The 16,106-nt window shown below is 44.6% G+C and overlaps 1 protein-coding gene across 2 annotated transcripts in view; it reads left to right on the top strand.

Annotated features, from left to right (window-relative positions):
• LOC120916534 (protein kinase C and casein kinase substrate in neurons protein 1-like) overlaps positions 1-16,106 on the top strand; it is a 243,585-nt gene that overhangs the window by 173,797 nt on the left and 53,682 nt on the right. For both annotated transcript variants that reach the window (XM_040327566.1, XM_040327567.1), the window contains exon 6: positions 13,132-13,307. In XM_040327566.1, the coding sequence (XP_040183500.1) occupies positions 13,132-13,307 (176 nt within the window). The remainder of the gene's footprint in view (positions 1-13,131; positions 13,308-16,106) is intronic.

Here is a 16,106-nt window from a genome sequence, read left to right as displayed (position 1 = left end):
GATTAGGAAGGAATACGATATTATTATAATAAGTTTACAACTCTAGAGGCAATATTAATCCAGTGGTACTTGCTGTAAAAAAAGTGTCTGAACAGCCCATTAAGCCGCGTACACACTACCATTTTGAATGTCTTAGAAAAGATGATGTTTTTCTCGACTTGATTCTTGTCAAGCCTGCCTTGCATACACATGATCGTGAAAAAAAAAATGCTCGAGCAAAACGCGGTGACGTACGACGGCACTATAAAGGGGAAGTTCCATTCAGAAGGCGCCACACTTTGGGCTGCTTTTGCTGATTTTGTGTTAGTAAAAGTTTGGTGAGTAACGATTCGCGCTTTTCAGTCTTCGTGCTTTTCAGTCTTCGTGCTTTTCAGTCTGTTACAGCGTGACGAATGTGCTATCTCCATTACAAACGCTAGTTTTACCCGAACGAGTGCTCCCATCTCATAACTTGCTTCTGATCATGCGCATTTTTTTCCCGTCGTTAAAGCCTACACACGACTGTTTTTCACGACGTGAAAAACAACGACAAAAATTAGATTTTCTAAATTTTTAATGCCCATTTTTCACGTCGAGAAAAATGCTCTGGAGCCTACACACGATCGTATTTAACCACTTCAGCCCCGGACCATATTGCTGGTCAATGACCGGGCCACTTTTTGCGATTCGGCACTGCGTTGCTTTAACTGACAATTGCACGGTCGTGCGATGTGGCTCCCAAACAAAATTGGCGTCCTTTTTTTCCCACAAATAGAGCTTTCTTTTGGTGGTATTTGATCACCTCTGCGGTTTTTATTTTTTGCGCTATAAACAAAAATAGAGCGACAATTTTGAAAAAAAATCTATATTTTGTTACTTTTTGCTATAATAAATATCCCCAAAAATATATAAAAAATACTTTTTTTCCTCAGTTTAGGCCGATACGTATTCTTCTACATATTTTTCGTAAAAAAAAAATGGTAAAAAGTGTTTGATTGGTTTGCGCAAAAGTTATAGCGTCTACAAAATAGGGCATAGTTTTATGGCATTTTTATTAATATATTTTTTTTACTAGTAATGGCGGCGATCAGCAATTTTTATCGGTACTGCGACCTTATGGCGGACACTTCGGACACTTTTGAGACATTTTTGGGACCATTGGCATTTTTATAGCGATCAGTGCTATAAAAATGCATTGATTACTATAAAAATGCCACTGGCAGGGAAGGGGTTAACACTAGGGGGCGGGGAAGGGGTTAATTATGTTCCCTGTGTGTGTTCTAACTGAAGGGGGGGTGGGACTGACTTGGGGGAATGACTGATCGCTGTTCATACTTGTATGAACAGACGATCAGGCATTTCTCCCCCTGACAGGACCGCGCCCCTATTGGCTGATTCGCGAGCTGACCTGCCGCCGTAAAACTGCGGCGGCTGGTTGGCAAGCGGTTAATGACCAATAAAAAAAAATTGCATTTTTCACATCATGAAAAATGGTTGTGTGTACGTGGCATAAGGGTCCATAATGATTTGGAGATACTACCTAGATAGAAGATAATACATGTTATTATTATGTCAGACAGGGACGGCCCGTCTATTAACCACTTCAGCCCCAGACCATTTGTCATTAAAGACCAGAGGTCTTTTTTACAATTTGGCGCTGCGCTGCTTTAACTGGTAATTGCGCAATCATGCAATGTTGTACCCAAAGAAATTTGCATCCTTTTTTTCCCACAAATAGAGCTTTCTTTTGATGGTATTTGATTGCCTCTACGATTACATTTTTTTGCAATATAAACGGAAAAAGACTGAAAATTTTTAAAAAATATATATATTTTCTACTTTTTGTTATAAGAAAAATCTAATAAACTCAATTTTAATCATACATTTAGGCCAAAATGTATTCAGCCACATGTATTTTGTAAAAACAAAGGCCCGAATTCAGATAGCTTTGCCTATCTTTAGGCGGGCGTAGCGTATCTCAGATACACTACGCCGCCGTAAGTTTGAGCAGCACGTTGTGTATTCACAAACAACTTGCGCTTAAACTTACGGCGGCGCAGTGTAACTGGACCAGCGTAAGCCCGCCTAATTCAAAATAGGCTGGTTGGGGGCGTGTACTATGTAAAATAGTACTGACCCCACGTTTTTGAAGTTTTCAACGATATGTCCGTGGACATATCTCAGTGCGCATGCTCCAAATGACGTCGGCAAATCGTCATGCTTTTGACGTGAACGTAAATTACGTCCAGCCGTATTCGCGAACGACTTACGCAAACGACTTACGCAAACGACGTAAAAAATTCAAAACTCGGCGCGGGAATGACGGCCATACTTAACATTAGCTACGCCTCATATAGTAGGGGTAACGATACGCTGGAAAAAGCCGAACGCAAACGACGTAAAAAAAAAGCGCCGGGCGGTCGTTCGTTCCTGAATCGGCGTAAATACTAATTTGCATATTCCTCGCGTAAAAATATGGAAGCGCCACCTAGCGCCCAGCCTGAAATTGCAGCCTAAGATACGACGGTGTAAGACACTTACACCTGTTGGATCTTAGGGATATCTATGCGTAACTGATTCTCTGAATCAGGCTCATAGATACAACCGACCCCACTCAGAGATACAACGGCGTATCAGGAGATACTCCGTCGTATCTCTTTTCTGAATCCGGGCCAAAGTGTATATTTATTGGTTTGCGCAAAAGTTAGTGGGCTAGATTCAGATAGGTTACGCGGATCTAAAGATCCGCTAACCTATCTCATTTACGATACGCCGCCGCAAGTGTTTGAGGCAAGTGCTTTATTCAGAAAGCACTTGCCTGTAAATTTGCGGCGGCGTATCGTAAATCCCCTGGCGGAATTCAAATTCCATGGGTAGGGGGCGTGTAAAATTTAAATCAAGCGCGTCCCCGCGCCGAACGAACAGCGAATGCGCCGTCCGTAAAATTTCCTGGCGTGTATTGCTCTAAATGACGTCGCTAGGACGTCATTGGTTTCGACGTGAACGTAAATTACGTCCATCCGTATTCGCGAACGACTTACGCAAACGACGTAAAAAATTCTAAATTCGACCCGGGAACGACGGCCATACTTAACATAGGATACGCCGCATATAGCAGGGGTAACTATACGCCGGAAAAAGCCGAACGCCAACGGCGTAAAAAAAAGGCGCAGGGGGGTCGTTTGTTTCTGAATCGGCGTTTGCATATTCCTTGCGTATACAAACGGAAGCGCCACCTAGCGGCCAGCGTGAGATTGCAGCCTAAGATCCGACAGTGTAAGTCACTTACACCTGTCGGATCTTAGGGATATCTATGCGTAACCTGATTCTATGAATCAGGCGCATAGATACGACGGCCGGACTCAGAGATACGCCGTCGTATCTTCTTTCTGAATCCGGGCCAGTGTCTACAAACTAGGGTACATTTTCTAGAATTTACACAGCTAGAGGCAATATTAATCCAGTGGTACTTGCTGTAAAAAAAGTGTCTGAACAGCCCATTAAGCCGCGTACACACTACCATTTTGAATGTCTTAGAAAAGATGATGTTTTTCTCGACTTGATTCTTGTCAAGCCTGCCTTGCATACACATGATCGTGAAAAAAAAAATGCTCGAGCAAAACGCGGTGACGTACGACGGCACTATAAAGGGGAAGTTCCATTCAGAAGGCGCCACACTTTGGGCTGCTTTTGCTGATTTTGTGTTAGTAAAAGTTTGGTGAGTAACGATTCGCGCTTTTCAGTCTTCGTGCTTTTCAGTCTGTTACAGCGTGACGAATGTGCTATCTCCATTACAAACGCTAGTTTTACCCGAACGAGTGCTCCCATCTCATAACTTGCTTCTGATCATGCGCATTTTTTTCCCGTCGTTAAAGCCTACACACGACTGTTTTTCACGACGTGAAAAACGACGAGAAAAATTAGAAAGCCTCAGGATGCAGCAATCAGTAGTAATCATCTGGATTACTTATAGAGGCCTTAATTGCCTCATTCTGAACAGCTGAAGTTTTCCAACACCCTTAAACCTTTCTGGCTACTTCTGCAGCCGACACCCAATAATAATTGGTGTATTGTCTAAACAAGGCAGAAATGTATCTCCCGTCTGTGACAACACCCACATCCCTGACTTCCTGTCACATACCCCCCCTCTTGTTTCAACCCTAGGGTTGGGACACAGGTTGCAAGGCAGGCATGCACTCAAGACAACCCATCTGCATTCCCCATTTTAGCACCGGGGCGATGCGTTACCACAAAACTAAATTCCTGGAGGGCCAGGAACCACCTATTTATTCTTTTATTGGTCTCTTTGTTTTGTGCCATCCACTTCAATGGGGCATGAACCGTCTACCCACGAGGTAGTACCGGAGAGAATCCAAAGCCCATTTCACCGCCAAGCACTCTTTCTCAATGGTGGCATAATTCTCCTTCAACTTTCGGCTGAGGCACATAACAGGGTGTTCCTCCCCCTTGATAATCTGGGACAGTACAGCTCCTAACCCCACATTTGACGCATCTGTCTGAACCACGAATTCCCGTGAAAAATCAGGGGAATTTAAAACTGACTACATAAGGCCTGTTTTAAAGCCTGAAAAGCTATTTCTGCTTCGGGAGTCCATTTGGTCATGACAGACTCCTTCCCTTTGGTCAAATTGGTCAGGGGAGCAGCCTGTGGGGGCAAAATGGGGGATAAAGCGGCAATAATAGCCCGCGATCCCCAAAAATGCACAAACCTGTTTCTTGTTGGTGGGACGTGGCCAATCCTGAATAGCCTCAACTTTGTTCATTTGGGGCTTGATTAGACCTCTTCCAATGGTATACCCCAGATACTTCGCCTCTTCTAGCCCAAGGGTACATTTTTTTGGATTGGCTGTAAACCCGGCTTTCCAGATGGAATCCAACACAGCCTGAAATTTTGGTAAGTGTGAGTCCCAATCCTCACTGTGGATGACAACGTTATTGAGGTATGCAGCAGCATAGGCTCGGTGAGGCCTAAGGGTCTTATTCATGGTGCATTGAAATGTGGCGGGAGCATTCTGTAACCCAAAAGGCATCCTCCGATCAGTGATGTATTTAGGTTTTGTGCTGCCCTAGGCCTGACTAAACTTGTGCACCCCTAATTTAAATATGACCCACCCCTTCCTGCCAAGGCCACACCCCTTGCTGTTAAAGACCTGCCCTTCCCTTACCCTTACTCTATCCAAAATGAAAAAAAAAAGTGTTCCTATAGTTCTACTTTAGGCACAAAATTCGGATAATTTTATGGAGAGGACTAAAAAGATATAACCATGCCAATGGTACAGCAGAAAATATGTAGCACAGTGAGGAAGGTTTGTGGTCCAGGATGATAGGACAGTCAAAATTAGAAGCTCCTCCCCCCTACAGTTGCGGGATGCTTGCCTCTCCGCCCCATAAGACTGGTGCTACACTAACAGTGCTACACTAATAGCGCAAGCCGGCGGGGACTCTTTCCGTGCTGCCCCCCTGCAACGTGCTGCCCTAGGCCAAGGCCTTGTTGGCCTAGGCCAGGATACAGCCCTGCCTCCGAAATTGGAAAGATCCGTCTGGAGTTACAAATGCGTTTTTTTCCCTGGCCGACTCTGAGAGAGAAATTTTCCAACAACCTTTGGTCAGGTCTAACGTCGTCATGTACCGGGCAGTGCCTAGGCGATCAATCAGTTCATCTATGCGGGGCATAGGATAGGTGTCAAACTTAGTGATTTGATTCAGACGGCGATTACAAAACCGCTAACTTCCATCTGGTTTGGGCACTAAGACAATGGGACTGGACCAATCACTATTTGACTCTTCTATCACCCCCAGCTCAAGCATTTTTTTTACTTCCTGGCGAATTGCCTCTCGCCGGGCTTCTGGAATTCTATAAGGCTTCAACTTGACCTTATCCCCTGGTGTGGTGATAATGTCATGTTCAACTCCGGAGACCCAACCTGGCAGGTCTGAAAACTTCTCCTTATTACGGAGCACAAATTCTTTAACCTCCTGTTGCTGAGTTTTGGATAGAGTCTCCGCTATCCCAACTTCAGGGACAGCCAGGTTAAATGGAGCAGAAAATCGGGTAGTCTTAGCGACCAAGGACTCTCTATCCTTCCAGGGTTTCAGCAAGTTCACGTGATAGAGCTGCTCAGGTTTTCGTCTTCCCGGTTGGCTAATTTTATAATTTACCACCCCCATTTTCTCCAACACTTCATAGGGACCCTGCCACTTGGCTATAAAAGGGATGACACGATCGATGCTGCCGCCACAGTGAAGAACGGGGAAGCCGTGTTTACACACGGCTCTCCCCGTTCTTCAGCTCCGGGGACCGATCGCGGGACACCAGCGGCGATCGGGTCCGCGGGTCCCGGTCACAGAGCTTCGGACCGGGTCGCGGGAGCGCTCACCCGTGACCCACAGCTGGGTACTAGTACAGGACGTACCTGTACATACATGTGCCCAGCCGTGCCATTCTGCCAACGTATATGTGCAGGAGGTGGTCCTTAAGTGGTTAAAGATTATACCCAGTCCAAATTATCTAACAACTTGCTTCCTGACACTAATACTCAACAATACAATACACAGGTACTCAACAAGACAATACACAGGTACTCGCAGACCAGCGTGCACCCACAATACACAAGTACTAATGATCCACACACACTACTCAGACAACACTCAGGTACTCACACGACTATGACCACTGTTTTAACCTCCTGTTTTCAACTCTTGATTTTAACTCACCACTTAGTCCAGTTCCACTTGGACAGAGTTCCAGCAAACTCAGAGGCTCAAAATGAGTTCTACGGAAAGTTATATAGGCCTCAAGCACCTGTAACCAATTAACCACTCCCCTTAATTAGTAAGCTGAAGAAAAAAAAGGCTGTTTAAAACGTTCCAGAAAAAGGTGTTAAAAAGCTGCAAGGAAAAAGACCCAAAAAGAACCTAAAAGGCAACACAGCAATCAAAAGTGAAAATACTTGTTCACACTCTCCACTCAAGGTCCCCACTGTCTAGCCTCCAACTAACAAGACTGGCAATATCACATGTGCTCTACAGAAATATATATAGGCCTCAAGCACCTGTGACCATTTAACCACTCGAGGATTTAAACACCACCTCCTTCTCCCAGAGGCCCAGGTGGAGACATGCATAAGATGGGGATAGCAGGTTTTCTAAGGCTTCCTTATCTTCCCTATATAGGTTCTCTTCTGGGGTCTCTTAAATATTAGTTTTTTTTGCATGCCATAGCTTAAATAAAACCTTTCTTATTAGTATTTTCTTATCTTTAAATACCTCAAATTCATTTATCAGGGAAGTTGGGGAGAAGGATAGGCCTTTTTTTATAAAGTTTAATATGGTGTTCACTTAGTGGGAAATCAATCAATTACAACTTTGAAACCATCTATTTCATCGAAGGTCTCATTGTCTAAGGCCTTGTACAGACGAGAGGATATCCGCTGGAAACAGTCCGCCGGACCGTTTCAAGCAGATAAATCGTCTGGCGGATTTGGATCTGATGGCTGTACACACCATCAGATCGAAATCGCTGCGGAATACATCCGCGGTGACGTGGCCGCACCGTCGCCGCGACGATGACGTGCGCGACCCTGGAAGGTAAATACTTCCACGCATGCGTCGAATCATTACGACGCATGCGAGGGATGAGAGCGGACGGACTGATCCGATGAGTCTGTACAGACGACCGGATCAGTCCGCTGGACTGGATTCCAGCGGATAGATTTCTTAGCATGCTAAGAAATTTTTATCTGCTGGGAATCCGTCGGCTGGATTTTTATCCGCCTGAAAATGTCCGCTAGGCCGTACACACGACCGGATCTATCTGCTGGAACTGATCCGCGGATCAATCCCAGCGGATCGATCCGGTCGTGTGTACGGGGCCTTCTAGGTCCTTTCCTTTTCCTTCTGTGACACCTTTTCCTCCTTCCTCTTCCTTTTGGTTAGCATATGTTTGGGATCTAATGCTAGCATTTTCCCCTCTAGTTCCTCTAAAAAGTCACTGATTTACATGCATTTTCCTTCTCACGATCGCTATCTGAGGATGTGCCTGTCCTGCTTTTATGGTTAAGTTGCCTAGACCTAAAGACCATTGACTGGCTCCTACTCCTATTTTGTTTAGTTGGGTCAAACACATCACCACATTCCCAGTCAAGTAAATTCTTAAATTTAAATTTCTCTTGTTTTGTGTATTTTATGTTTTTTTGTATTCTCTAAATTTCTTTCTTTAGAAACTCATTGTTTTTTTCGTATTCAAGTTCATCTTTGTAGGGTTCTAATAATTTAGCACTATTTTCTAGCTCTTCATGAATTTCTTATAGTTGTATTTCTTCTTCTGCGACAATGCGTCGCATTAGATTTATACCTCTGTTTAGACACTCCGTCTTCCATAGGTCCAAAGACCTGGGTGTATGTAGGTGCTCTGCCAGGGTTACCCGCTCTCTTAGGCCTCGTACACACGATAGGTTAACCAGAGGACAACGATCTGATGGATCGCTTTCATCGGTCAAAACCGATCGTGTGTGGGCCCCATAGGTTATTTAACCATCGGTTAAATAAAAGCCAACTTGCTTTAAATGTAACCGATGGATTCCTAACTGATAGGTCAAAACCGATCGTTAGTAGGCACAACCATCGGTTAAAAATCCACACATACTCAGAATCAAGTCGACGCATGCTTGGAAGCATTGAACTTCGTTTTTTTCAGCACGTCAGTGTGTTTTACGTCACCGCGTTCTGACATGATTGGTTATTTAACCAATGGCGTGTGGGCGCGACGAACCATCAGTGAGCTTCATCGGTTAACCGATGACAACGGTCCTTCAGACCGTTCTCATCGGATAGACTGATCGTGTGTACGAGGCTTTAGACACCTCGGTATGACTTGGTTGGTTAAATGTGAATTAAGGGATGAAATATCCCATTTCCTATTTAGGAATTTGATCGTTAATTTTTTATGATTCCATAATAGTTCAAGAGATTTTCTTTCAGTGTCCACATTCTCTCCAATTTCTGGAAAAAGCTGTTTCAATCTCACGGTCTATATCAGCATTAATCATATATGCCATTATGCACTCAGTGAAAATATCTGTGGAGTACAGTTCACATTCTCAGGTAAATAGCACATTTAATGTTGTGGCGGGATCACACAAGGCATAAGAACAGATCACTTAGATCCAGAAAACATATGAAAAAAATAATTAGATGCCCGGATCAACCATTACCTACTAATAGATTATACCATAATTTACAAAAATTGATCAATCATTCATCTAGGTTAATAACCAAAAAGATGCAGTCCTAGCAGACCTAAAAATAGCATACAACAAAAAGGGGGGGAAGAGAGTTCTCCCAAAAAGGGCAAGCAAATGACACTGTGATTGATTTAATTGATTTATTAAATAGATAGAAAAATACCACACTACAATTTAATGAAAAAAGAGACTGATTACACACAGACAAATTTAAAAAGACAACGTTGTCATTGATACATGCACTCACACTGACCAATAGTTAACTACAGAAACTTGGTGGTATATATAGAACTCCTTCCTGAGTTGGAGCGGAATAGTAGCAAACACAGTTCTGGTAACTAGTGAGGTTATTAGGTCAAATGGCTTATTTGAATGTAGGTGGTGTGGAGTGAATTACTTGGTGCATAGCTGTCCTGGGATCATGCATAGGGTAGTAGATGGTAGTCCACTGCGGGTAAATAATGGATCCCTCCCAGAAATGTATGAACAGATTCCACCTAGTACAAGCAGAGGGGGGGGGGGGGGTTGGCTGATGTTTGAGGAACTGACCCAGTCCCTCAATACAATAGTGGCATAGATACATCTCCAAGTTTCTATAGTTAACTATTGGTCAGTGTGAGTGCATGTATGTGGTCATTGAATGTATGATGGATGCGCAGCTGCGAACTCCCCCATTTTAATCAATGACGACGTTGTCTTTTTAAATTTGTCTGTGGGCTATGTAATCAGTCTCTTTTTTCATTAAATTGTAGTGTGGTATGTTTCTATCTATTTAATAAATCAATTAATCAATCACAGTGTCCTCTGCTGGGCCCTCTTGGGAGAACTCTCTTCCCCCTTCTTGTTGTATCTGGTTTTCCTATAGTCTCCTCGCCATAGTTCACACATGTCTGACTTCTCCCATGACCCCCATGCCAGCGGCACTCCCAATCTTGACTCCTCTCCAGACTCCCTCAGAGACTGCAGACATAATATAACACAAGAGATGGTCAGAGGTTGCGGACATAATACAAGAGATGATTAGAAGCTGCAGGCATAGTACAGGAGATGGCCAGAGGCTGTGGGCATGGTACAGGAGATGGCTAGAGGCTGTGGGCATGGTACAGGAGATGTCAGAGGCTGTGGGCATAGTACAGGAGATGTCAGAGGCTGTGGGCATAGTACAGGAGATGTCAGAGGCTGCAGGCATGTTACAGGAGATGGTCAGACACTGCGGACATAATACAAGAGGTTAATGCAGCCTCACCAGTGCCCATCAAATGCAGCCTCACCATGCCCATCAATGCAGCCTCACTGTGCCCATCAATGCAGCTTCACCAGTGCCCATCAAATGCAGCCTCACTGTGCCCATCAATGCAGCCTCCCTGTGCCCGTCAATGCAGCCTCCCTGTGCCCGTCAATGCAGCCTCACTGTGCCTGTCAATGCAGCCTCACTGTGCCTGTCAATGCAGCCTCACTGGGCCCATCAATGCAGCCTCACTGTGCCCATCAATGCAGCCTCACTGTGCCCGTCCATGCAGCCTCACTGTTCCCATCCATGCAGCCTCACTGTGCCCATCCATGCAGCCTCCTGTGCCCATCCATGCAGCCTCACTGTACCCATCAATGCAGCCTCACATGCCCATCATTGCAGCCACACCGCGCCCATCATTGCAGCCTTACCATACCCATCATTGCACCCTTATCCTGCCCATCATTGCAGCCTATCGGTGCACATCATTGCAGCCTCACTGTGCCCATCATTGCCACCTCATCGAGCCCATCATTTTGTTTCCTTACCGTGCAAATCATTGCAGCCTCACCGTGTCCATCATTGGAGCCTCACCGTGCCCATCATTGCATCCTTAGCGTGCCCATCATTGCAGCCTTACTGTGCCCATCATTGCAGCCCCACCGTGCCCATCATTGCAGCCTTACTGTGCCCATTATTCCAGCCATAATGTGCCCATCATTGCAGCCTTACCGTGACTATCATTTCAGCCTTACCATGCTCATCATTGCAGCCTTACTGTGCCTATCATTGCCTCACCGTGCCCACCATTGCCACCTCACTGTGCCCATCATTGCTGCCTTACTGTGCCAATCAATGAAGACTCACCAGTCAGTGCCTGGATTATGCACAGCGGGCATCTCCAGCTGGTGAAATGTTCGGCCGTGCTGTGACAAAAGTCCCGCCCTCCTCCTGGACCAGCTTGTGTGATAGACAGAACACTGCGTCTATCACATGAGCTGGTCTAAGAGGAGGGCGGGACATTTGTTACAGTGCGGCCGAACATTTCACACTCAGCTCTGTGACAAAGCATTTTCCCGACTCCCATTGTGTGACAAGTAGACAAGAGGAGGGGGAGAAAGGAGCACTACAGCAACAGCATAGCTCAAAGCGGCTCCAGGGCAGGCAGCCTACCGGAAATGTCCCGTTATCCCGGTAGGCCAGTCCGGCCCTGGGTAAGAATAAGGTGTAGGTAAAGAAGTGTGTAAGTGGTCGGTTAAGGGAGACTAAAGATCTGAAAGTGGATTTCTGAATTGTCATCTATTTGGTTTTAGGCCTCGTACAGACGAGAGGATTTCCGCCGGACCGTTTCCAGCGGACATTCCTCCTCCGGATTTTGATCTGATGGCTTGTACACATCATCAGATCAAAATCTGCGCGGAAAACATCCGCGGTCACGTGTCGCGACGTGTCTGCGCCGTCGCCGCGACGATGACGCGGCGACGTGCGCGACGCTGGAAGGTAAATTCTTCCACGCATGCGTCGAATCATTCCGACGCATGCGAGGGATGGGGATCGGACGGACTTATCCGGTGAGTCTGTATAGACGACCGGATAAGTTCGAGGGACAGGATTCCAGCGGATAGATTTCTTAGCATACTAAGACATTTTTATCCGCTGGGAATCTGTCGGCTGGACAAATGTCCGCCGAAAATTGTCCGCTCGGGCCTACACATGACCGGATCTATTCGCTGGAACTGATCCGCGGATAAATCCCAGCGGATAGATCCGGTCGTGTGTACGGGGCCTTAAGGTGGACTATCACCCCAAAGTGGGGTTAGCACAAACGGCAATAAAAACGCATTTCTTTTATAATCCATTGAGGGACAAAGGATCCAAAATAATGCCATAGATTATATAGCGCTATCTTCAGGGGTAATGGACACTTGGCAAATAAAATTGTAGGCCAGCCCCTTGGGCTTGCATAACCCCTCCCACACTTTTGATTGAGAATCTTCAGGAAAATGGTTTCTCAAGTAAAACAAAGGAAGGAAGAGCACAAAATGTCGTGTAGTATTAAGACATACACCATATTATCAAAATTATTGGGACGCCTGCCTTTACACCCAAATGCATTTTAATGGCATCCCAGTCTTAGTCTGTAGGGTTCAACACACTCCTAAACCTTTCCAGAATTGTTGAAGCTGTTCTAGCTGCAAAGGGTGGGCCAACTCAATATTGAACCCGTTCAATGTCTATGTAAAGGCAGGCGGCCCAATACTTTTGGTAATATAGTGTATGTTAAAATGTATTTCTATCAACCTTAAAATGTATTCTCATTTATATTTTTGCTTGAAACCACGCACTTAAAAATAGGGATGCACCAATACCATTTTTTTAAGAGTATAAGTAGCAATACTTTTTCTCAAGTACTGACTGATGCCAATTACTGATGCCTATTCTTAATGTCATGTGACAGTTTTTAAAGTGGATAAGGGTAGAACTTCTGTTGTTCCTAGCTGACACAAATTAGGTGGACCTGAAGAAAATATCCTATGTCTGTATACACCTTTGTTTTTTTTTTTTGGGCAAGTTATGGTTTGCAACACATTGCAATGCATGCTGAGCTTTCATATACACATTTATTGAACTTTATTATCTTCTTTGTAACTGATGTAGGTGAAGCAGAGGTATGAGAAAACCATACAAGAACTCAATAAATACAATCCTAAGTATATGGAAGAGATGGAAACTGTGTTTGACCAAAGCCAGCAACTGGAGCAGAAGAAAATATTCTTCCTTAAACAAGCACTGTTATCAATACACAAACACCTTGACATTACCAATAACGAGAGGTAAGCTGTCAAAGTATGGGTGGTACAGGCAGAGAAAGGAATGGTTTCATTTGGTATCTGAATTAGAAGCTGAGTGACCAATGGGTCAGCAGCACACACAGGGCCAAATTGATCATTTTTTCTTCACTAGGTCAGCTATTTTGTGCTACCTCCTCTTCCCTACACCCTTCCTCAAACATGCACACTTAGCACCAAAACAAATTTATCAAGACTTCCAAAATTGTAACAATGATAAGATTATAAGTCATAGTTGCAAAAGTTTAATCAAAATTAAATGGACACAACCAGTAAGGCCTCATTCATACTTGCGAATGAGTCTGTTACCAATTACATGGGGGAAGCATTCTAAGTATTGTATCTGCAGAAACATAAGTACCTTACAGACACAAACATGTCTGCAGAGATACAAGTGCTTACACAAGCACAAACACATTACACAAGCACAAAGATGTCAGCAGAGAAGTGATCATTACCATACTGAAATAACCAGGAATATGTCCATAGAGACACAGTCGGTGCCGTACTGACACAAGCAGAAACCTTTCTAGAAACACAATTAGTACTGTACTAACAGAATGACTACATAATCTGTTTCAACTTGGTGTGCCACATCCAAAGGAATAATATAAACTTTTTTTAGAGTAAATATAGAGGACTTTTTGATGAAGTGTTTGGTCAAAGATGGATCATTAATGATCTCACAATACATAACAGAATATACTAAATGTTATACTGTAACCCTGTAGATCATTGATGGGTACACCCATCCATCAAAATGAACCACTATAACATGGAAAAAACTATATAAACATCAGTAATCCACTGACTAATCAACAAGTAAGTACAGGTACAGTGGATGAAATAACATAATGTTATATGAGATGAATGTGATGGATGCCCAATAGAGGATCAGCGTAGATACTACTACTAAGTACCAACATGTAATCTTCAACAGGGGTGGATAAGTGAAAATTATAATATATAATATAATATAATATAATCCATCCAATATTAAATTCAGAGGTTCGGGAGTCAGTGACAACCCAGCACAGGTCACCCACCATAGATAAACCACACAAGGATCACTGTAAAACATCACAGCTCCACCACGTCATTTAGGAGGTAGCAATACTCTAAGGAATATCAAAGAGCCTTCAGGAGGCTTTTAAATGCTCAAAAAAAGCATGTGCCTCTGATGGAGTAGAGTAGTTCAGAGGCTTCAAACGTGCTCTGATAGAGCGGAGTGATCCAAACATCCCAAATACCAAAGTGCATATGAGGATTTACTCTAAAAATAGATTATATGTAATGGTACTGTACTAACACAACTTGAACATGTCCACAAAAACTCAATAATGTACTGACAGAACCAAGAAATATGTCAGTAAAGACTTGTTCAGTACCGTACATACCGTTATATCAGTAAGTAGTGTAAGGGGTTAGCTCGGTAGCGGGGTGTGTGACCTCCTGAGTGGGTTCACTACACACTCAATTATACAGAGAGGCAGCCGTGGGTGGTTGAAAAACAAGGGTTATGGTTTATTCTTCCATATTGCTGGAAACAAGTGCAAGCATCAAAACAGCATAAACAAAATAAAACATAAAATAAACCCTGGCCACTTGGGCCGTCTACCTTCATAACAAAGGAACCTACCTATGGAGTCTGGCACAGCCTACTGCTTCGCAGACACTGCTGGTCTTCCAGCAGAAAACAATAGTCTTTTTGATTTTCTTATCACACAGCAAAGATATTAACTACCACTTCACCTTCAGAAGTCTTCCTCAGCTCACTGCTCTCCTTAACTCAACAAGCCTCAGGATGCAGCATTGAGTAGTAATCCTCTGGACAATTTATAGAGGCGTTAATTTCCTCATTTTGAACAGCCGATACCCGATACCCGATAGTAATTGGTGAATTTTCTAAACAAGGCAGAAATGTATCTCCCGTCTGTGACAACACCCCCAGATTTACCTGACTTCCTGTCACAGTAGTCAAAGCAATTGTCAGGTCACCTGTGGCCAGGTGACAAGTGAACCCCGTAGGGGTCAGGGATGCACCACAGGGAAGTGAACCCTATAGCCGACTACTGCTGGCAGGGAGGAAGCGTAACCCAAGATCACCCAGGGCGCGGAGTCTAAGACCCAGTTTTGTATTCACCAGAGCCTTTGATGGTAAGGATGGTCTTGGCCGCAACTGGGTCCAGGTCGCGTTCCCGGGATTCCTTAAGTCACACTCCGCAGGGAGAAGGGGGAAGCAGCCAGCACGACAAACAGTGGTGATGGACAGGCCGAGGTCAGGGCAACAGGCAGACAAGGATAACCGTGGGACATGCAAATAGTCAGGGGCACAGGCAGACAAGGAAGTCGGGGACAAGCCAAAACGGTACACGGAAAGATGATCGTAGCACTCTGCAAACAGGAACTAGCAAACTACACTGCAGACAGGAACTAAGCATAGGAACACTGTTGAACAGCGCTGCAGACCTGTAGAGCAACGGTTAATATAGGCTTCCTGGGATGGACTAGGGTGGAGCCATACAGGAAGAGGAAGTGATAAAAAGGGAAACCAGAACAGGGTCAGCCTCTAATGAACACATGGAGATCAGGTAAGCAGGCAGACATGTTGCATATTCATGACAGTACCCTCCCTCTTAAGGCCCCTCCCCCTCCCCAGCCTGGAGCCAGGGCTAAAGGGGAATCCCAGAAGAAACCTCCTCGACAAATGGGGCGCAAAGATCTCAGATGCAGAAATCCAAGACGCCTCCTCAGGACCAAATCCTCTCCAAAGCACAAGGTACT

This window comes from Rana temporaria, chromosome 10 (assembly GCF_905171775.1).
Source record: "Rana temporaria chromosome 10, aRanTem1.1, whole genome shotgun sequence".
Lineage (NCBI taxonomy): Eukaryota > Metazoa > Chordata > Amphibia > Anura > Ranidae > Rana > Rana temporaria.
This window is presented reverse-complemented; position numbering and strand designations above follow the sequence as displayed.